General features: G+C 42.4%; 3 protein-coding genes across 3 annotated transcripts in view; all 3 read right to left on the bottom strand.

Annotated features, from left to right (window-relative positions):
• The window catches only part of LOC308104808 (myosin heavy chain, fast skeletal muscle-like), a 69,700-nt gene that overhangs the window by 49,732 nt on the left and 385 nt on the right, over positions 1 to 19,583 (bottom strand). The window lies entirely within an intron of this gene.
• Positions 9,048 to 15,284, bottom strand: LOC308104399 (myosin heavy chain, fast skeletal muscle-like; the record flags this gene model as incomplete). The annotated part of the gene is made up of 8 exons (XM_080454807.1): positions 15,171 to 15,284; positions 14,416 to 14,565; positions 14,184 to 14,330; positions 12,392 to 12,695; positions 9,801 to 9,865; positions 9,434 to 9,521; positions 9,204 to 9,321; positions 9,048 to 9,078 (listed from the first exon to the last, which is right to left on the bottom strand). Exons 1-8 carry the CDS (start codon positions 15,243 to 15,245, stop codon positions 9,048 to 9,050), a joined length of 978 nt encoding a protein of 325 aa, XP_080310933.1. The 5' UTR covers positions 15,246 to 15,284.
• Positions 17,342 to 18,901, bottom strand: LOC308104397 (myosin-8-like; the record flags this gene model as incomplete). The annotated part of the gene is made up of 7 exons (XM_080454805.1): positions 18,689 to 18,901; positions 18,465 to 18,608; positions 18,041 to 18,197; positions 17,920 to 17,947; positions 17,721 to 17,829; positions 17,512 to 17,604; positions 17,342 to 17,428 (listed from the first exon to the last, which is right to left on the bottom strand). Exons 1-7 carry the CDS (start codon positions 18,893 to 18,895, stop codon positions 17,342 to 17,344), a joined length of 825 nt encoding a protein of 274 aa, XP_080310931.1. The 5' UTR covers positions 18,896 to 18,901.

Raw genomic sequence — 19,583 nt, 5'->3', positions numbered from 1 at the left:
CCGTATCTTAGTGTAACCAGAAGGAGTCACCAAGTACTCCTTTATACACAGTGTGACTACGCCACTCCCAATTACAGGGTGGGAGACCCGAGGTACAGGTTATTATATCCAGTCAACTTCCCCAAAGGTAAGCGTTCAGTTTAAGTGAACAAATAATGGTCGGTTTGGAATGCAAAAATATATATTTATTCACATAAGAGAACGTACAATGTATTGGTCATATATTTAATGATTAAAAACTAGTTCCACATGTCCACCAGTAAAGTGCATAGGGCTACTAAAGAGACAAGCTTGGCCAAAAGCTGCACTGAAATGTAGGCCTACTTATTGAAGTCTGCACACACACACAAGTTAAACACTGCAAATCAGCAAGATATAAACACTAAGAGCCATGTGTAATTTGGCATTAAACATTAAAGATCACTGCAAATGGACACTCAAAAAGGCCAAAAGCCATGAACACCACAAAGGAGACAGCAATCAATTAAGTGCCAATCTGCAGTATAACTATTAGCCAAGTATCTGTCTCAGGCCGTAGCCGAAATAAACCTGTGGTTGGACAGTTTGTTTATACTTTAAAGCCGCAGGGGCTGTAGCACTGGATCTCACTAACAGTGCTCAAATAATAAAAAGGTAGCAACATAAAGCATAAAAACAAAAAGGTTAAAAGAACAGCGGTCAACAGTACACAGGCACAATCTGTAATAAAAACAAAACATTGAATTAGTCTCACGCTCTACTCGGTGCTATAGATGTTCTGCTGATGCCTGGTTGCAATCAGAATCACATTCGGACTACTACTTCGGCATCAACCAAACATCTACAATAATCCACCCAGTACACAAGTGTTTTTGGTTCCTTTGTTCCGCTTTGGCATCTAGTTGTTGTCGGACATGGTCATACATGGTCCTTAGGGATTCTTGATGTTTCTTCACCCAGTCCTCTGGGGCCTCTTCACCTGGGACTTCGTCAGCACCAAGGAGAAAGTCGACAGGGAGTTGGGGTTGACTACATTAGCAACACTGAAACCGCTAACTCTCATTCGTCGTGTCATGAGTAAATGAGCCAATGAGCTGAGGCCACTTTCCAGACACCTAGAATCGCATACTCGGGCAGCTCGCTCATGCGCTGACAGTCATATGTTTTGCACCCTGTCCGTCCGTCCGTGCGCGTGTCCGTCCGTCCGTCTGTGTGTCTGTCTGTGAACAGCTAATCTCCGGCACCGTTGGCCCAGTCACTGCGAAACTGTGCACACACACTCCCTGGATGCCAATTCAGAACCCTTGCCCTTTTCCCATGGGCCTGTTAAAGCGCCACCAGGAGGCCTGTTTGCACAAAACACATTTTTGGATATTACTCCAACAGATTTTGTCCAAACATCACACAAATCGGTACACAGTATCTCTATAGTCATTTGATCAACACGGATCTGTCCATTTCCCATATTCCATCCTGATTGCCTAAGATTTGCTTCCAAAGTTTACAGGATTGGTTTGTTTTGAACAAAATGCCTAAAATCATGAACGCAGCATGCAATAAAATTTTGCACGCACATTCCCACTAGGCCAAGAAAGAAATGCCACTTGATCATTTTCAAATCAGCCTCATGGTGGCGCTATAAAAGGCCGTTTTGCGTTTTTACCTATAACTGCACCAATCTGGGTGAAACTTTGCACGCACACTCCCTAGAGGCCAAGGAAAAACTTTTCACATCTGCCTTTTAGAGCGCCACTAGGAGGCCGATTTGTGCAAAATATTTTTTTTGCTATTACTCCTACAGATTCTGTGCAAAAATCTGACAAATCGGTACACAGTATCTCTATTGCCATGTGATCAACACAGATATGTCAGATTTTTCATATTCCATCCTAATTGGCTAACATTGGCTTCCAAAGTTTGCAGGATAGGTCCGTTTTGAACAAAATGCCTCTTGAAATCATGAACGCAGCGTGCAATTTCTGTGAAATTTGCACGCACATTTCCACTAAGCCGAGGATGAAATGCTATAGTGCCACCAGCAGGTCTAATTTAGCAAAACAATTTTTTGGAACAAAATGCCTCAAATCATGAATGCAGTGTCCGATTGCCGTGAAAGGCCTTTGAAGAAATGGCACCCTTTTCACATTGGCCTATTATAGCGCCACCAGGAGGCCAAAATAAACCTACCTGACCTGGCGGAGACCTGTGCTCCGAGGAGCACTTTTTCTAGATCATATTGATTCCCCGACCTCAAAATACAGACGATTTCTTACTTTATAGTGTGATGTGTGTGTTCTTGGCTTCTTGTGGCTTGTTTTATCACACCGCGACAGTGCACAGCACACAAACTGAGTGTGTGTGTGTGTGTGTGTGTGTGTGTGTGTGTGTGTGTGTGTGTGTGTGTGTGTGTGGATGCCACTACTCCTCCTCCTGGCCTGGACTCTGCCAACAAGGAGTCCAGCTCGCAAGTCGACTCCTTGAAATCAGAGGAAGGAAGCTGGCCAAGTCTGCACCTGCTCCACCGGGTAAGGATTTCACTTGCTCCACAGTGTGCATCCCGTATTACACTGTACTGTACAGTCATCAAAGGACCCACAAATAGTAGCAGAAGTCATCCTCGGTCACGATGGACTACCATAGGCAAGCAGTGTGTGTGTGTGTGTGTGTGTGTGTGTGTGTGTGTGTGTGTGTGTGTGTGTGTGTGTGTGTGTGTGTGTGTGTGTGTGTGTGTGTGTGTGTGTGTGTGTGTGTGTGTGTGTGTGTGCGTGCGTGCGTGCGTGCATTCGTGTGAATTCAATCTTTATATCTCTATAGGGTTCTCTGGTATATGGGGTAAAGTTCCTGCCCCCCACCTCAGAGAGTAGGGTTTCAAATCCTCCAGCTGGGCCTGGTGCCCAACAAAAATAATTGGCCATGTTTGCAGGAAGGCAGGTGTGGAGGGTTATCTCTGCACTAGTCCTCCAGGTTGGGCAGGGGGCCTGTTCAGTTGGGTGTGGAACTTGGAGGAGTGAGAACCCTACTGGCCAAAGCTGGAACTGCAGGCGAGGCGAATACATGCACGAGCAAAAGAGCGCACAGCTTGGGTTTGCTTTGTGAACCGTGCACAAGGCAGTTTGTGTTTAAATTATGTTTTCTGGAGGATGAAGTGGCTTTTTTTGTCAGCCATGGATGCTCGCATCATGTACCACCTTCCTATATCAAAACATAACTGATGTATTTTATATTGCAGATAAGAAAATCACCACAAACCAACGTAGGCCTATAGCCTACTAATGAGGACACATCGTGTATCTCATATTGCGTTGTGGAGCTCGGTTCTAGCCCTGATACATGACTGTCGTGATCCAAGGCTATTATCCTTTTTATATTCTGTTCTAAATTTTAATGATTGATTTGGTCTGTCCTTCGGTACAGAATGTACTCAATTTCTAAAAGTGTCAATAGGCCTACTGCAAAAAAATGTACTTGAGGTGTATTTAAGTACCAAAAGTGGAAAGTACGTGCAGAATGTCCCATTTCACAAGTTTTAAAATAAATGGATAAAACTCTTTTGAAAATAGCCGATCTACAAGCTCACAATGCGTCGCATCGTGACGCATCGTGAGCTTGTAGATCGGCTATTTTCAAATGGTTGAAATGTATTTAGGGCTGAAGTGCTTAATGTATGTTTTGTAATAATAATCAAAATGTAAGTAATTAGTAAAGTTCTCAAATAATATTGTAGAGGAGTGAAAGTGCAGTTGTTGCCTCTGAGATTTAGTGGAGTAGAATTACAAGTATTGAAAAATGAAAACAAGTAAAATTCCCGAAAAGTGTACTTAAGTACAGTGCTTGAGTAAATGTACTTACTTTCCACCACTGAATATACTGTACTGGAGATATTTGAGATAACACAATAAACAGATTCATAATTATTATTGTATGTTCTGTAGTTGTGTGTTGGTTTTAAAATAAGTGTTAAATAGCTTTATGTTCTGAAGGTAATTCATGATATTTTATTCTTGGTACTTTGTTTAAGAGTCTCACTGTATCGCAAGCTCTTTAGTAAAGAGATAATCCACGATACCACTTATATCCAGAGGAAGAACTACAGGATACTGGATAAACAGCAAGTGAGCACACAACATTGGAACTGGAACACTGAACAGTAGGCCCAGTGGTGGAAAGTAACTAAGTACATTTACTTAAGTACTGTACTTAAGTACAATTTTGAGGTATTTGTACTTTACTTGAGTATTTCCAATTTCCAATACTTTTACTTCTACTCCACTACATCTCAGAGGCAAATATTGTACTTTTACTCCACTACAATTACTTGGAAACTTTAGTTACTAGTTACTTTTCAGATATCAATTATGATATTACAAAACATACATTAACCACTTTAGCCCTATTTTATACCGAGGCTATTTTCAAACATTTTTGTACTTTTACTTTTGGTACTTTAAGTACATTTTGATGCCAATACTTCTGTACTTTTACTCAAGTAAATTTAGAATTCCGGACTTTTACTTGTAACAGAGTACTTCTGCAGTGCAGTATTGATACTTTTACTTAAGTAAAACATTTGAGTACTTTTTCCAACACTGAGTAGGCCTACATCAAATCAGGATACTCTCTCCTGATGGGATGAAATTGTCAACCTAAAAACATATTTTCAGTTTATTAAACCGCTGGAGATACAGATAGATCCCTGTTACTGAACAAACACTCTATGGCAATGATTATCAGAGATTAGAGCTTTAACATTTTCACAAAAACCTTTTTGTTTTAACGACAAAATATCAAATTGAATCATTGCACGTATGTGTAACAGCATGTGTAAGAAGATGAACAAACCTGGACACTAGGGGGCGTCACTGCATAACATATTTCCCTTAGGTTTAGCCTATAATAAAGATTACTGACTGAGCTGTTTTTACATGCATTTACCTGTCACAAATGAAGGCACTCGTTTTGTCGTTATCCTTATTCTGCCAGACTAAAACTCATCACATTTTCAGAATCAGAATCAGAATCAGGTTTATTGTCACATCATACTTACAGAAGCAAAAAAGTGGGTGAAATTCCCATCGTAACGTTATTTCCATAGAAAGAAGAAGGTGGGGAAGAAGAGGGGAGGGGGGCAAGTGGAAAAGGAGATAAAAAAAAAGGGATCTACATATTTACACTAGTACCTGAGATAAGATTTAAAAGGTGTGTGAGCATAGCAGCAATGTATACTGTGCATGATATATTTATGGACGTTAGTTAAGGTTCTTAGAAAGAAAAAACAAAACAAAAGTCAGTGCGTTATACCAGCAAAGGAAAAACAAGAATGAATTGGATAACATATTATCCAATGTGAGTGTGTGTGTTACATGAGAGAACATTAAACGATAACGTAGATAGATACAGTGAGTGACCTCCTACTACTACAACATAAGGGACATTTGTGCGTACGTCCAGTGCATCACTGTCAGGGGTCCTTGGGAGTGTTCCAGGGGGCCCCCAGCAGTTCAACCACTTTAACCCTATATAGCCTACATCAGCTATTATGAAAATATCCGATCTAAAAGCTCACAACGTGTCGCATCATGACGCGTTGTGAGCTTGTAGATCTGCTATTTTCAAAAACTTTTGACAAAATGTGAAAAACTTGGAATGTTTTTGCAAACATTTTAACACCACAAATATTATATGGTGGTCCCTGGCAATAAACTTGTGGTTGGACATGGACATACAGTCAGTGGAAAAAGCGTTCACATTTTTTGTCCCATTTCACAAGTTTTCAAATGTATGACACCTTTTGAAAATAGCAGATCTACAAGATCTGTGAGCTTGTAGATCGCCTATTTTCGAATGGACAAAATGTATGTAGGGGTGAAGTGGTAAGTTTTGTAATAATAATCTAAATCTACAAAGTAACTAGTAACTAGAGTTTTCAAATAATTTTAGTAATAACAATAATGATAATAATAATTATTATCATTATTAATAATGGGGGGGAGGTGATGGGGTCGCCAAAATAAATCCCTCAAAATATGGGGTTGTGGTATTAAACAGTTTGAGAACCCCTGTCTTAATGTAATGTCACCATCTCTACGGCAGGAGAAAACAAATTGTTCTGCCCCCAGGGCAGATTTATTATTTAAACTAGTAAAACAGTGACCTCTATTGGCAGGTTTATTGTAGCACTCCTTACTTAACCTAAAGCAGGTGCAGCTAACACACTAATCAAAGTGTTGTTACTTTGCTAATTAGCAGAGACTGGGCAGAAGCTACAGTTTGCTTGTAGAGTGCAGACATGTTTGTTTGTCACCTGATGTGATTTTTACTTTCTGCATTTGTTGAGTCCCTTCGATGCAATGCTGTAAGTAAGATTTATGCTTGTGTAGTATGTTACAGTATGTCTGGAATTGTATGTTTAATAGGCATTTACACAATTTTATGAGCATATCATGCAGTGATTGTTTGTACTGTGTGTTTGTATCGTTCCAGTTTTCACTCCACTTTCACATATAAAAATAAAAGGAGCAAGAGGCTATTCCTGACCCTTGTGAAAAAGGCAGTTTGGCTACAGTCAAGTTTGTGGTATCAGGCACCCTAACTGGACAGAACAGTGAAAAAGCAGAAGATTCAGCTGGAACTCCATCTGCATCATGGAGAAGGACAAAGTTTCTCAGGCTGGCTCAAATAACTCACAGAACACAAGCAGTTTAGGAGGATCATCTGCATCTCGAGTCAGCAGCAGGGCTGCCATAGCCCGTGCTAAGGCAGAAGCAGCGCGTACACGTGCAACCTAAAAAGAGAAAGAGCTAAAACTACAAAAAGTCAAATTGGAAGCAGAGCTACAAATTCTGAATTTACAAAGAGAGGCAGCAGCCGCTGATGCAGAAGCGGAAATATTGGAAGCAGCAGAAGGACATGATGGCCAGCAACCTCTCGTGGAAGAAGGTGATCAAAATACAGTAGATCCTGTTCAGCGAACACACGAATACGTGCAAGAACAAGCAAGGCTACATGTTGACTCACTAAATCAAGCTGCTGCGACCAACACGCCGGGTCCTAATGACAGCTTTCACACATTAGGAACCCCATACGTGCATCAGTCACCCGCAAAAGGAGAGGAAAAGGGACAGATTGATCACTTCAAGACACCCTCAAAGCCTTACACGCCACTTCCCACAACCAGTGTCTACCCAGCAACTACGCACACTGGTCGCAATACTGGCATCCCAGGGCATCGTGTCTCTCACAACCCAGGGATTACGCAAACTGGTCACAACACAGGCACCCCTGGGCATCGTGTCTCTCTAAACCCAGCAGCTCAGTCTTATACGCCATCACATGCCGCCAAGTCATCCAGCCATGATCAAGCGCACCCAATGATGGACTTTGCAAAGTACCTAGCACAACGTGAGCTGGTAAACACAGGACTCAACAAATTTGATGATCAACCAGAGAGCTTCAGAGCGTGGAGATCTTCCTTCATCAATGCCATCAGTGGCCTGGACCTATCAGCTGGGGAAGAATTGGATCTTCTCATGAAATGGCTAGGTAAGGATTCGGCTGAGCATGTTAGAAGGATGCGTCTAGTGCATGTTAACGAGCCAGAAGCAGCTCTCAGAAAGGCCTGGGACAGGCTCTATCAGTGTTATGCTGCACCTGAAGTTATTGAAAGTGCACTATTTAACAAGTTAGATGCCTTTCCTCGAGTGGCCAGCAAGGACTATGTTAAATTGAGAGAGTTTGGGGACCTTTTGATGGAAGTACTGTCAGCCAAAGAAGATGGCTACCTTCCTGGGTTAAGCTTCTTAGACACCCCTCGTGGAGTCAATCCCATTGCGGAGAGGCTTCCGTATGCACTACAGGAGAGATGGATAAGAAATGGCTCCAGGTTTAAAGAGGAACACCACGGCCTCTTCCCCCCTTTCTCCTATTTTGCTGCCTTTGTGTTCGATGAGGCACGAACCAGAAATGACCCCAGCTTCGCTCTTCTCAATAACAGCAGTGCTCCAATTAAAGAGAAGGCATTCAGTCAGCGTCCAGCCACAAGGTTTCCTGTTGCAGTCCACAAGACAGACGTCAAAAAAGAAATTGACTCTGCTAGCGACACCCAGTCAGAACAGGAGGACAACCCAAGCAAGAGATGCCCCATTCACAATAAACCCCATCCTTTGAAGAAGTGCAGAGCATTTAGAATTAAGACACTGGAAGAGAGAAAGGCCTTCTTGAATGACAGTGAGATTTGCTACAAATGCTGTGCATCCTCTTCTCACCTAGCTAGGGATTGTAAAATCATTGTCAAATGCTCTGAGTGTGACAGCGATCGCCATATCGCCGCATTGCACCCTGGTCCAGCCCCCCAAGAGTCAGAGTCTCCCACCCATTCGCCAGAGGGCAGCGAGGAGGGAGATGAAGTCCACCTCAATCTGCCTGAAGTGAGCAGTCACTGCACAGAGGTTTGTGGTGAAAGCCAGGCACCAAGGTCCTGTGCCAAAATATGTCTCGTCAGAGTGTTTCCTCAGGACCAAAGAGACAAAGCGATCAAGGTGTATGCTGTGATCGACGACCAGAGCAACCGCTCCCTTGCCAGGTCACAGCTGTTCGACTTATTCAACATCCAGGGTCAACCTTACCCATACTCACTGAGAACCTGCTCCGGGCTCTCTGCCATGTCTGGACGCAAAGCAGAGGGGCTTCACATCGAACCAGTGAATGGAGGAGTGCGTATTGCACTACCAGCGCTGATCGAATGCGATCAGATACCCAACAACAGGTGTGAGATACCTACACCTGACGTGGCTCTCCACCATCCTCATCTTGCAGCCATAGCAAAACACATTCCTTACAAACACTGAGCATTGAGCAACTAAACAACCGTAAAATCTACTTTTAGTCCTCTCTGGATAATGTTAAACCAGATTGGGAGTGTGTTTACCTTGGTGTGTCCAAACTTGTACTCATCATGAGGTACGGCAATGGACCCAAGAAGCTTCTCAGAGGCTTTTTTGTTGTCCATGAACGCGCCATCGGGACATGCACTGGCATTCAGTACTTTGTACCTGTTTTGCAAAAGTTCATGGTCATTTTGCGCTGGCATTCAGTACTTTGTACCTGTTTTGTATAAGTTCATGGTAATTTTGGGCTGGCATTCAGTAATGTGTACCTGTTTTGTAAAAGTGGGTCATTTTGCGTTAATAGGTGTGGAACTAAAAGTTGCTGGAAAAAGGAATGAATACCTCTGCTTGAAGTCAGCATAGGGGATTCTGCTTGGGAAGCCCTTTGTACAAATCCTGATGCCCTCCAGCACACCGTTACACCTCAGCTGGTGGATGACCAGGAAGTTCTCCATCAGGCCTGTAAAGATGTTGCTTCATTATTATTAGGACAAAATAGTTACACACTGGCCAAAGTTGCATTCAATGGCTACCTCAAAACATTTGTTTAAATGTTTATTTTCAGTGTTTACCTGGAGTCTTGGACTCGTTGGGAATCAGGCAACGCACAAAGTGAGGATGAGTGCTCCTCAGATTGGTCATCAGCATCCCCAAGTTCGCCTATTGAGACAATTATTATTAGTAAAAAGTAAGACAATATTGTACTTTTCCCCCCACTAGAATTATTGGAACTGTTTAGATTCTAGCTACTTGACAGATTTAGATTTTTCTAAAACATACATTAACCACTTAAGCCCTGTTTTAAACTTCAGCCATTCAAAGATAGCTGCTCTACAAGCTCACATCATGTGATACAGAAATTGTTTAATTCCAACATGAAAAGACATGCCTATTTTTTACAGGAATATAATGTTGATAATAATGAATAAATATTCTTACCCTGAAAGCACTAGACACAGTCTGCATGGAACCACCCTTCTTCTTGCCGCCCTTCTTTGTGTTATCTGTTTATATTGGTTAGAATCATGAGTGGACAGTTTCTCCCGCATCCCTCCTTTTCTTCATTTGTTAAAGTCAACAGACATAATATTTTTTTATATACAGAATGAAAATTCCTCCCTTCTTGTCAAATTCTGAGTGTTTATAGTATTAGGCTCAGGTGGGGGATAGAACACATTGTATTATGTTATTATATTAATAAACATACCTTCAGGCTTAGGAGGAGGATAGAACACATTATATTATATTATTCTATTAATAAACATACCTTCAGACTCAGGAGGAAGATAGAACACTGAAACACTTATAATCGGCTGATTGTTTAGAACCGGACTCAAGAGCCACTGTGAAGGCCTAGCTGGGTTGTAAGGCCAGCTAGTCGTCCTGAATATGCCATCCGTGATTAACTGGGTTGTAAGGCCAGCTAATCTCCTGCTACTCTGGAGAGAGTTAAGATGATCTTCGAGCGTCGCCGAGGACACTGGATTGTCTGATGAGCTATTCCTGATTGGGTCTATGTTGTTCACTCTGGAAGGGTTAAGACTGGGTCTAATGCCGATGATGAGATTAGTTCAACCCTGACATACGGCTTGTTTTATACCACTGAGGGTGGCTCCTGACATCACGGCGGTGATGTCAGGTGGTGTCAGGCATTCCCACATATGGAGCTGGCTATTTCTGTCATGCCCAGACCGGGGACTATGATGTCAGTCCTGGATGGTTCCGGTTATCTCCGTATATGGGGTTTCTAGAAGGAGTGTTCTGATGTCAGAGCTAGGTATGTTTTAGGAATCTCCTTTTCTAGCTATTCTATACTGTCAGACTTTGTCTCCATTTATGGGGATAGACGAGTATGGGTGAGTATGCCCTGAATGTTCGTAACAGCTGCCCCACGGATTTCCCGTGGAAATACGTTAAAAATCCAAGAACGTTCTCTGGCATACGCCGCCCCACGGATTTCCTGTGGGAATACGTCCAAAGTCAGAGAACATTTCCTCGCCTATGCCTGTGTCTCCGTCTTTGTCAGTTTTGACCCATCATACATTACTTGAGGTAGTGATGAGCCCGCTGCCCCATGAGGACATTCAGATGAGGTTTATTTATGTGGTAGTGATGAGCCCGCTGCCCCATGAGGACAGTTGGATGAGGTTCCTTCCCGGAGGTTGGATAATTAGGTACGGTGCAGTGCTGTTGTAGTATTATATATTGTAGAACTCTGCCTTGAACGGGTCACCCTATGGGACCGCCGTTCAGGCCTCGAGTATCGTACCCTGCGTGCCGAACTCTGATCGGTCGCTGATGAGCTCTGCCTTGAACGGGTCGCCCTATGGGACCGTCGTTCAGGCCTCGAGCGGCGTCTCCTGCGTGCCGAACCCTGATCGGTCGTGGAGGAACTGGAACTCTGCCTTGAACGGGTCACCCTATGGGACCGCCGTTCAGGCCTCGAGTATCGTACCCTGCGTGCCGAACTCTGATCGGTCGCTGATGAGCTCTGCCTTGAACGGGTCGCCCTATGGGACCGTCGTTCAGGCCTCGAGCGGCGTCTCCTGCGTGCCAAACCCTGATCGGTCGTGGAGGAACTGGAACTCTGCCTTGAACGGGTCACCCTATGGGACCGCCGTTCAGGCCTCGAGTATCTTACCCTGCGTGCCGAACTCTGATCGGTCGCTGATGAGCTCTGCCTTGAACGGGTCGCCCTATGGGACCGTCGTTCAGGCCTCGAGCGGCGTCTCCTGCGTGCCGAACCCTGATCGGTCGCGGAGGAACCCTGCCTTGAGCGGGTCGCCCGGGGGGACGGCCGCTCAAGCCAGGTGATGGGCACCCCTGGTGTTTCCTTTTCCTTGTGACTTTTGGCATGTTGCCCCTACAGTAAGCCTTGAATCCGGCTCTCCGGTGGAAGGACCATTGAAACACTTATAATCGGCTGATTGTTTAGAACCGGACTCAAGAGCCACTGTGAAGGCCTAGCTGGGTTGTAAGGCCAGCTAGTCGTCCTGAATATGCCATCCGTGATTAACTGGGTTGTAAGGCCAGCTAATCTCCTGCTACTCTGGAGAGAGTTAAGATGATCTTCGAGCGTCGCCGAGGACACTGGATTGTCTGATGAGCTATTCCTGATTGGGTCTATGTTGTTCACTCTGGAAGGGTTAAGACTGGGTCTAATGCCGATGATGAGATTAGTTCAACCCTGACATACGGCTTGTTTTATACCACTGAGGGTGGCTCCTGACATCACGGCGGTGATGTCAGGTGGTGTCAGGCATTCCCACATATGGAGCTGGCTATTTCTGTCATGCCCAGACCGGGGACTATGATGTCAGTCCTGGATGGTTCCGGGTATCTCCGTATATGGGGTTTCTAGAAGGAGTGTTCTGATGTCAGAGCTAGGTATGTTTTAGGAATCTCCTTTTCTAGCTATTCTATACTGTCAGACTTTGTCTCCATTTATGGGGATAGGCGAGTATGGGTGAGTATGCCCTGAATGTTCGTAACAAACACATTATATCATATTATTATATAAATAAACATACCTTCAGGCTCAGGAGGAGGATAGAACACAGCCAGCAGTTTAACTGTAGACTTCTGGAACAGCTGAATGACAGAGTCGTTCAGGGGGTCCTTGTTCTTCTCAAGCCAGCCTGTGATGCTGTAGTCCACAGTTCCAGCGTAGTGGACCAGGGAGAAGTAGGCCTCACCCTTGCCTTTCGCCGGCTTGGGCTTCTCAAAGGCCTTGTTCTTCCCAATATGCTGGTCAAGCAACTTTTCGGCAAAGGTTTTGTCTGAAGACTTTGGGAACATGCACTGCTCTTCAAGGATGGAGAAGATGCCCAAGGGCTTTGTAAAGGAGACAAAAGAGACAAATCCCCACAAACGAAGTGCCAATGACAAAAACTATATTAACATCATGTCCATTAAAGCACAACATAATTTTATACCTTCTCAATGAGCTTAATGCAGACAGCCAAGTCCATGATAATACATAATAATATAATAATAATTGTATAACTTCTCAATCAGCTCAATGCAGACAGCCAAGTCCATGATAATATATAATAGTATAATACTAATTGTATACCTTCTCAATCAGCTCAATGCAGACAGTCAATAGTATAATAATAATTATTGTTTAAAGCCCAGCCAATAGGAACACAGAGGGGGCAGGGCTTAAGCAATTACAGCCTGTCCAAATTGGCCGCCTAAGAGCACCTACCAAGTTTGGGGTGTTAAGCATGCTGGGAACTGGAGTTATGGGTGTTAAAGCCCAGCCAATAGGAACACTGAGGGGGCAGGGATTAAGTAATTACAGCCTGTCTTTATTGGACCGTCTAAGAGCACCTACCAAGTTTGGGGCGTTTAGCAAGCTGGGAAGTGGAGTTATGGCTGTTTAAAGTACAGCCAATAGGAACACAGGCTAAGGGTGCGCCACATGTGGTCCCTGTTGTGTCTAGTCTGATGGCAGACCCCTGACCAGTGTTGGTGCCAAGTTTGGTGCGGATCGGGGCAATGGTGCGCCTCGCTGTTCCGCATGTTACATTTGTGACGTCCGTCCACCCGCCCGTCCTCTAGACAACATAAATTATCCCGCTAATTAAATGGCTACTTAAAGTGAAACGAGATTTCTCACGTCTAGCGAGAATTTCGGTGGGGCGCATTCAAGACAGTCACGTTGGATAGTATTCTGTCACTATGAACGTCTGATCTCAAAAAAAAAAAAAAAAAAAAAAAGCTATTCAAATATGCGATTTAGCGCAAGGCCCATAGGCGTGCGTTTTTAGCTGTGACGGACCCGGGATGGAGTTATGACATTTTTCTACTGTACCACTCATCCTAGGATATCATAACATCATAGAAAAGGTGAGAAAACCGTGGGGAAATTCCTTTAATAAATAAATTAATAAATGTACCCAAAAGTTACAAGAAAACAAAGTATGTCCTTGCTTACGGTAATGAAAGTGTTCCATAAGTGTTACGCCGTGCGGACACGGTCACCTCGGAAAACAAGGAAGTGTTGATCAAATAAAATCTATTTTCGGTTACTGCATTTCTATTTCTCGCTTCTTCGCTTCTTCACTTGAGATCAATGTTTAGCTGTAAATGACATTGTGTGTTTGTTTACATCAAATCAACTAGCGCAGGTGCACAAAATCAACTAGCGCAGGTGCTCTGAGCCTTTGATTAGACAGCGGTCTGTTATTGAGCTCATCGGTCATTATCCAGAAATAACACACCGCTGAATTCAGTGATTGACCAATCAGAATTAAGCATCCAACCAAGCCGTGTAATAAAATATAATAATACCTTCTCAATTAGCTCAATGCAGACAGCCAAGTCCATGCCGAAGTCAATGAGATCCCAGGGAATTCCTTCCTTCTTGTACTCTTCTTGCTCCAGAACGAACATGGTGTGGTTGAAAAACTGTTGCAGTTTCTCATTGGTGAAGTTGATGCACAGCTGCTCCAGGGTGTTGAACTGTGAGTGGAAATATCATTAGCCCAATTTCTTGTAATTGTGACAAACATAATAAGTCTCCCACTTAAAACAAGTCCATGCTTACATCAAAGATTTCAAAACCAGCGATGTCCAGCACACCAATGTAGTAGTTTCTCTGCTGCTTGGTGTCCAGCATCTCATTGATCCTAATGACCATCCAGAAGAACTCCTTCTCATAGAGGGACTTGGCCAAGGCACCAACTGAGTTCATTACCTATGGAAATAGGAACGCTATTAGTAGGGGTGTGAATTACACAATTTACAATTTAGGCATTTAGCAGACGCTCTTAATCCAGAGTGATTTACAGTAAGCAAGGAAAACACGAGGTAATGCATCAAATGCATTGCATTAGTAATCTAGGATCATAGGTAAACCAAGAACCTATCATCAGTCTAAATATTATAATCTAGAACAATCTATAATCTGCACATTGAAACTACACACTTGGATGCCAGGTCTACAGATTAACCTGGCATCTGTCTACATAACATGCCATCAAAATTACATTTAGCCTTTGCATAAGCCTGCAAGGTCATCAAGGTTAGGGCAAGTTCTACGGCAAGTGCTATGGGCTATGGAGTCTGAAGAGGTGAGTCTTCAGATTACGGCGGAAGATTGGGAGTGAGTCTGCAATGGGGAGTTTGTTCCACAGTTTGGGAGCCAGAAGGGAGAAGAGTCTGTCCCGGGTGTTTTTACAGAAGATGATTTAAGACAGTCTGGACACAACTCAAAAAGATATTAGAGTTCTAATGGTATGCTGTGTTGAGAATATAAAGTGTGTATGAAATCAGAACATGGAAATAATGTAATTTACTCACCTGTGGCACAGTCTGTCCCTTAGTGACATACTCGTTTCCAACTTTCACTCTGGGGTAGCAATACGCCTTAAGCATCTCTGCTGAGTTTATACCCAACAGGTAGCAAATCTTGTCAGCCTCTGAAATGTTCATACAATTTGCAATTTACAATTTAGGCATTTAGCAGACTTTCTTAATCCAGAGTGTGATATACAGTAAGCAAGGTAAACACAAATTAATACATCAAATGCATAGAGATAGTAATCTAGGATCATAGGTAAACCAAATAATATCAGTCTAAACAGTATAATATATATCTATATATAAATATATATATATATATATATATATATATATATATATATATATATATATATATATATATATATATATATATATATATATATATATATATATATATATATATATATATATATTGCCCCCATGTAACCCATTCTTTTACCCAGTGCCAATTGCCTAAGCTTTAATCCTGGGTGCTACTCTCCCTCTGCCAGCTTGGGGAGAGCCCCGAACTGAGCTCATGCTTCCTTCAATGCATGAGGAGTGAGCAGGCCGCTTCTTATCACCTGACATGTGGGTGGAGTTTCCCCGGAAGGGTGTAGCGCGTGGAAGGAACACATTTATTTACCATAGGGGACACAGGGAGAACATGCAAACTCCACACAGAAAGGCCCTTTCGCCAACCCCACCTAGGGTATGGGCACTGATGACGCGGAGGAGAGAACATGCCCCCATCGCCCACAGTGGGAATCGAACCCAGGACCTTCTCGCTGTGAGGTGAAATCGCAACCGACTGCGCCACCGTGCCACCGTAAATGGTAAAATATAAAAAAAACTAGAAAAAGTGCTCCTCGGAGCACTGGTCTCCGCCATGTCAGTAGGTTATTGTGGCCTCCTGGTGGCGCTATAATAGGCCAATGTGAAAAGGGTGCCATTTCTTCTTAGGCCTTGCACGGCAATCGGACACTGCATTCATGATTTGAGGCATTTTGTTCAAAAAAAATGTTTTGCTAAATTAGACCTGCGCTATAACAGGCCAATGTTAAAAGGGTGGCATTTGCTCCTCAACATAGTGTGATTGTGCGTGCAAAGTTTGACCGCAATCGGATGCTGCTTTCATGATTTGCGGCATTTTGTTCAAAACAAGCCACTACTGCAAACTTTAGGTGTCAATCTTAGGCAATCAGGATGGAGTATGAAAAATCAAACACATCCGTCTTGATCACATGACTATAGAGATCATGTGTACCGATTCGCGTGAAATTTGCATATATATAAATATTTAGGCTTAATAGCAAAAAAAATGTTTTACATAAGTCGGCCTCCTGGTGGCGCTATAAAAGGCAGATGTGAAAAATGCAGGGCAAAGGTTTTTCCTTGACCTCTAGGGAGTGCGCTTACAGTTTTACACAGATCGGTGCAGTTATAGGTAGAAACACGAATCGGCCTGTTATAGCGCCACCATGAGGCTGATTTGAACATTTTCAAGTGCCATTTCTTCCCCGGCATAGTGGAAATATGCGTGCACAATTTCAAGGAAATTGCATGCTGTGTTCATGATTTGAGGCATTTTGTTCAAAACGGAGCACTCCTGCAAACTTTGGAAGCCATTTTTAGCCAATCAGGATGGAATATGAGAAATCTGAAAGACCCGTTTGGTTTAATGACTATAGAGATACTGTGCACCGATTTGCGTGTTTTTTGGACAAAATCTGTAGGAGTACTGTCAAAAAATATGTTTTGCACAAATCGGCCTCCTGGTGGCGCTATAACAGGCCCATGTGAAACATTTGAGGCAGAGGTTCTGAATTGGCATCCAGGGAGTGTGTGTGCACAGTTTCGCTGCGATCAAGCCAACGGTGCCGGAGATTAGCTGGTAACACACGGACAGGACACACACACACACACGGACGGACGGACAGACAGAGGGTAAAACATACTCTCTCGCCATGCCTTTCGGCCTGGCGGAGACAATAATAATAATAATAATAATAATGATAATAATGATAATAATGATAATAATGATAATAATAATAATTATTATAATTACCCTTATAATTATTATTATAATTATAATTATAACAATTTCAATTATAATAATAACAATAATAATCTATATGGGTTGTACATAACTCAAAATGTAATCCTCAAATGAACACATATATAATTTATCATCTGTGAACTTCATACTTACATGTCTCAATATCAGCACTGGCCAGTTTACCCGTTGTGCCGAAATGGATTCTGATGAATTTACCCTGTTTGATATAGCACAATTAGTTGCATCTACACTGTGGAATTATTGCAGGTTTTCTCATAAAGTGTCATTATTTATACTTACAAAGCGAGAGGAGTTGTCATTCCTCACAGTCTTGGCATTACCATAGGACTCCAGCAAGGGATTGGCTGCAATAATCTGATCCTCCAGTGACCCCTAGAATGTTTTAGAAAATTTGGTCAGAATTCTTTTAAATTGAATTGCTATATTGCATACAAATGCTTTATGTTCAAAAACATGTATTTGTTGAAGTTAAAAACCTGTACATATACCTTGATTTTACCGCTATCGGCCGCTGATTTCTCTCCACCAGAACTAGCTGTTGCAAAGTACTGGATGACACGCTTGGTGTTCACAGTCTTTCCAGCACCGGATTCTCCACTGGTTATAAATACACATATTCAGAGAAATGCAGTTAGTGAATTGATGTACAATGTTCTTTTTTTAAAGCCTAGTAGATGGGAAACTTACGTGATCAGGACAGACTGGTTCTCTTTATCTGTAAAATGTAAAGCAAACTTTTAGTCATGGATACACCACAAAACCATTAAAGTTATATTATTGTTTTTACATTGTCCTGAGTAATACGTACCCATCAGCATGAACTGATAGGCGTTGTCAGAGACAGAGAAGATGTGGGGTGGAGCCTCAATACGCTTCTTGCCTCTGTAGGCATTTACAACCTCCTGGTCGTACACTGGGAGCCACTTGTAGGGGTTCACAGTTGCACAAAACAAGCCAGAGTAGGTCTGAAGGGGAGAAGAGAGAGAACAATAACATCATACAACATAGCACTGAGCATGCCACATATCTAGCACAACGGATCACTAGAGCTGGGATTACAGTCACGAGTTTCAAGTGGCATCAACTAATGAGCAAGTTAACTTCAGAAGAGTTTGTTTGCATTCGTTTTTCTATGGTTTTCACTTGATGATATAACTTGTACACTGTATTTTTCTTTCTTCGCTATCGACAGGTGCAATACTGTACTGTTCTCAGTATGTAGAAAACCTTACATAGATCATCCATGCTGCATAACGCTCTTTGAGGTTATACAGGACAGTGGCTTCACTGAGGTGGGTCATCATGGCCATGTCCTCAATTTTGTCATACTTGGGAGGGTTCATAGGGAAGACATCAGCCTCCTTTACAGTTCTTTCCTAAAAAAAAAAGCACAACCTCCGAATGTAATGTGATTTTTACTGAGCCACTATTTGATTTTAGATACACCTCTACATACCTCCTTCGTGTCGAGCAATTCCACGGTGACTTTGTCACCGTCCTTCTTTACAATTTTACACTTGAGGTACAGCTCCTTAACATCGGCCACATATGCTGCAGATTTGCCATCAAAGGGTGCAGCTTGAGCCTCCATTCTCTCCCTCTCTGGCTTACGGAGATAAATGGCGGCCTTGCCATACTGCTCCATCTCTGCGTCCGTACTCATGGTGGCGGCTTTCTGTAGTGTAGACAGACAAATAGATGGTGTTGATGCCTTTGCTGACTTGAGATCTGAGCAGATAATTGTAGGACTATAGCTTATTATAGGTTTATTAGAAAGATTATGAACACTCACTTTTCCCTCCTACCAGTAGCAGTAGAATCTAGAGTGCAACCCTTAAGAGTGAAAAAACACATCATTTTGAGGACATTAACATGAGTTGATGATTTAATACAATTTACAATCATGAATTAGATTGGATTATATGAATCCTAATGTTCATTCTTGCCACACACCACTTTGTAAGAGAGACGTTTTAAAATGTCTCATCAGTTCCACATCTGAAAAGAGTGATCCATTTCAATATTATTTACATGCAATGAAATGAAATCATTGTAGCCAATTCAGTTTTTTTGTATTTGTTTGTTTGTTTTTTGCTTATTCTTAATTTCACCAAGTACATTTTTTTCATTACAGCCATGTTTCTTGTTTTGTTTTATTTGTACTGAAGTAATGCTAGCTTTCTTTCTTACACTTCAATTCCATTGTATGAATTAAGGTTAGATTCAAAGGTGGGCAGACTAGACAAACGGTACTCGAGTAAAAAATATTGTTACTTTAAACTAATAATAACTCTAGTAGATATAAACGTACATTTCCAAATAATTACTTGATTAAGATTAAGAAAGTATCT

The sequence above is a fragment of the Gymnoscopelus braueri genome (assembly GCF_963280865.1).
Source record: "Gymnoscopelus braueri genome assembly, chromosome: 17".
Taxonomy (NCBI): Eukaryota; Metazoa; Chordata; class Actinopteri; order Myctophiformes; family Myctophidae; genus Gymnoscopelus; species Gymnoscopelus braueri.
This window is presented reverse-complemented; position numbering and strand designations above follow the sequence as displayed.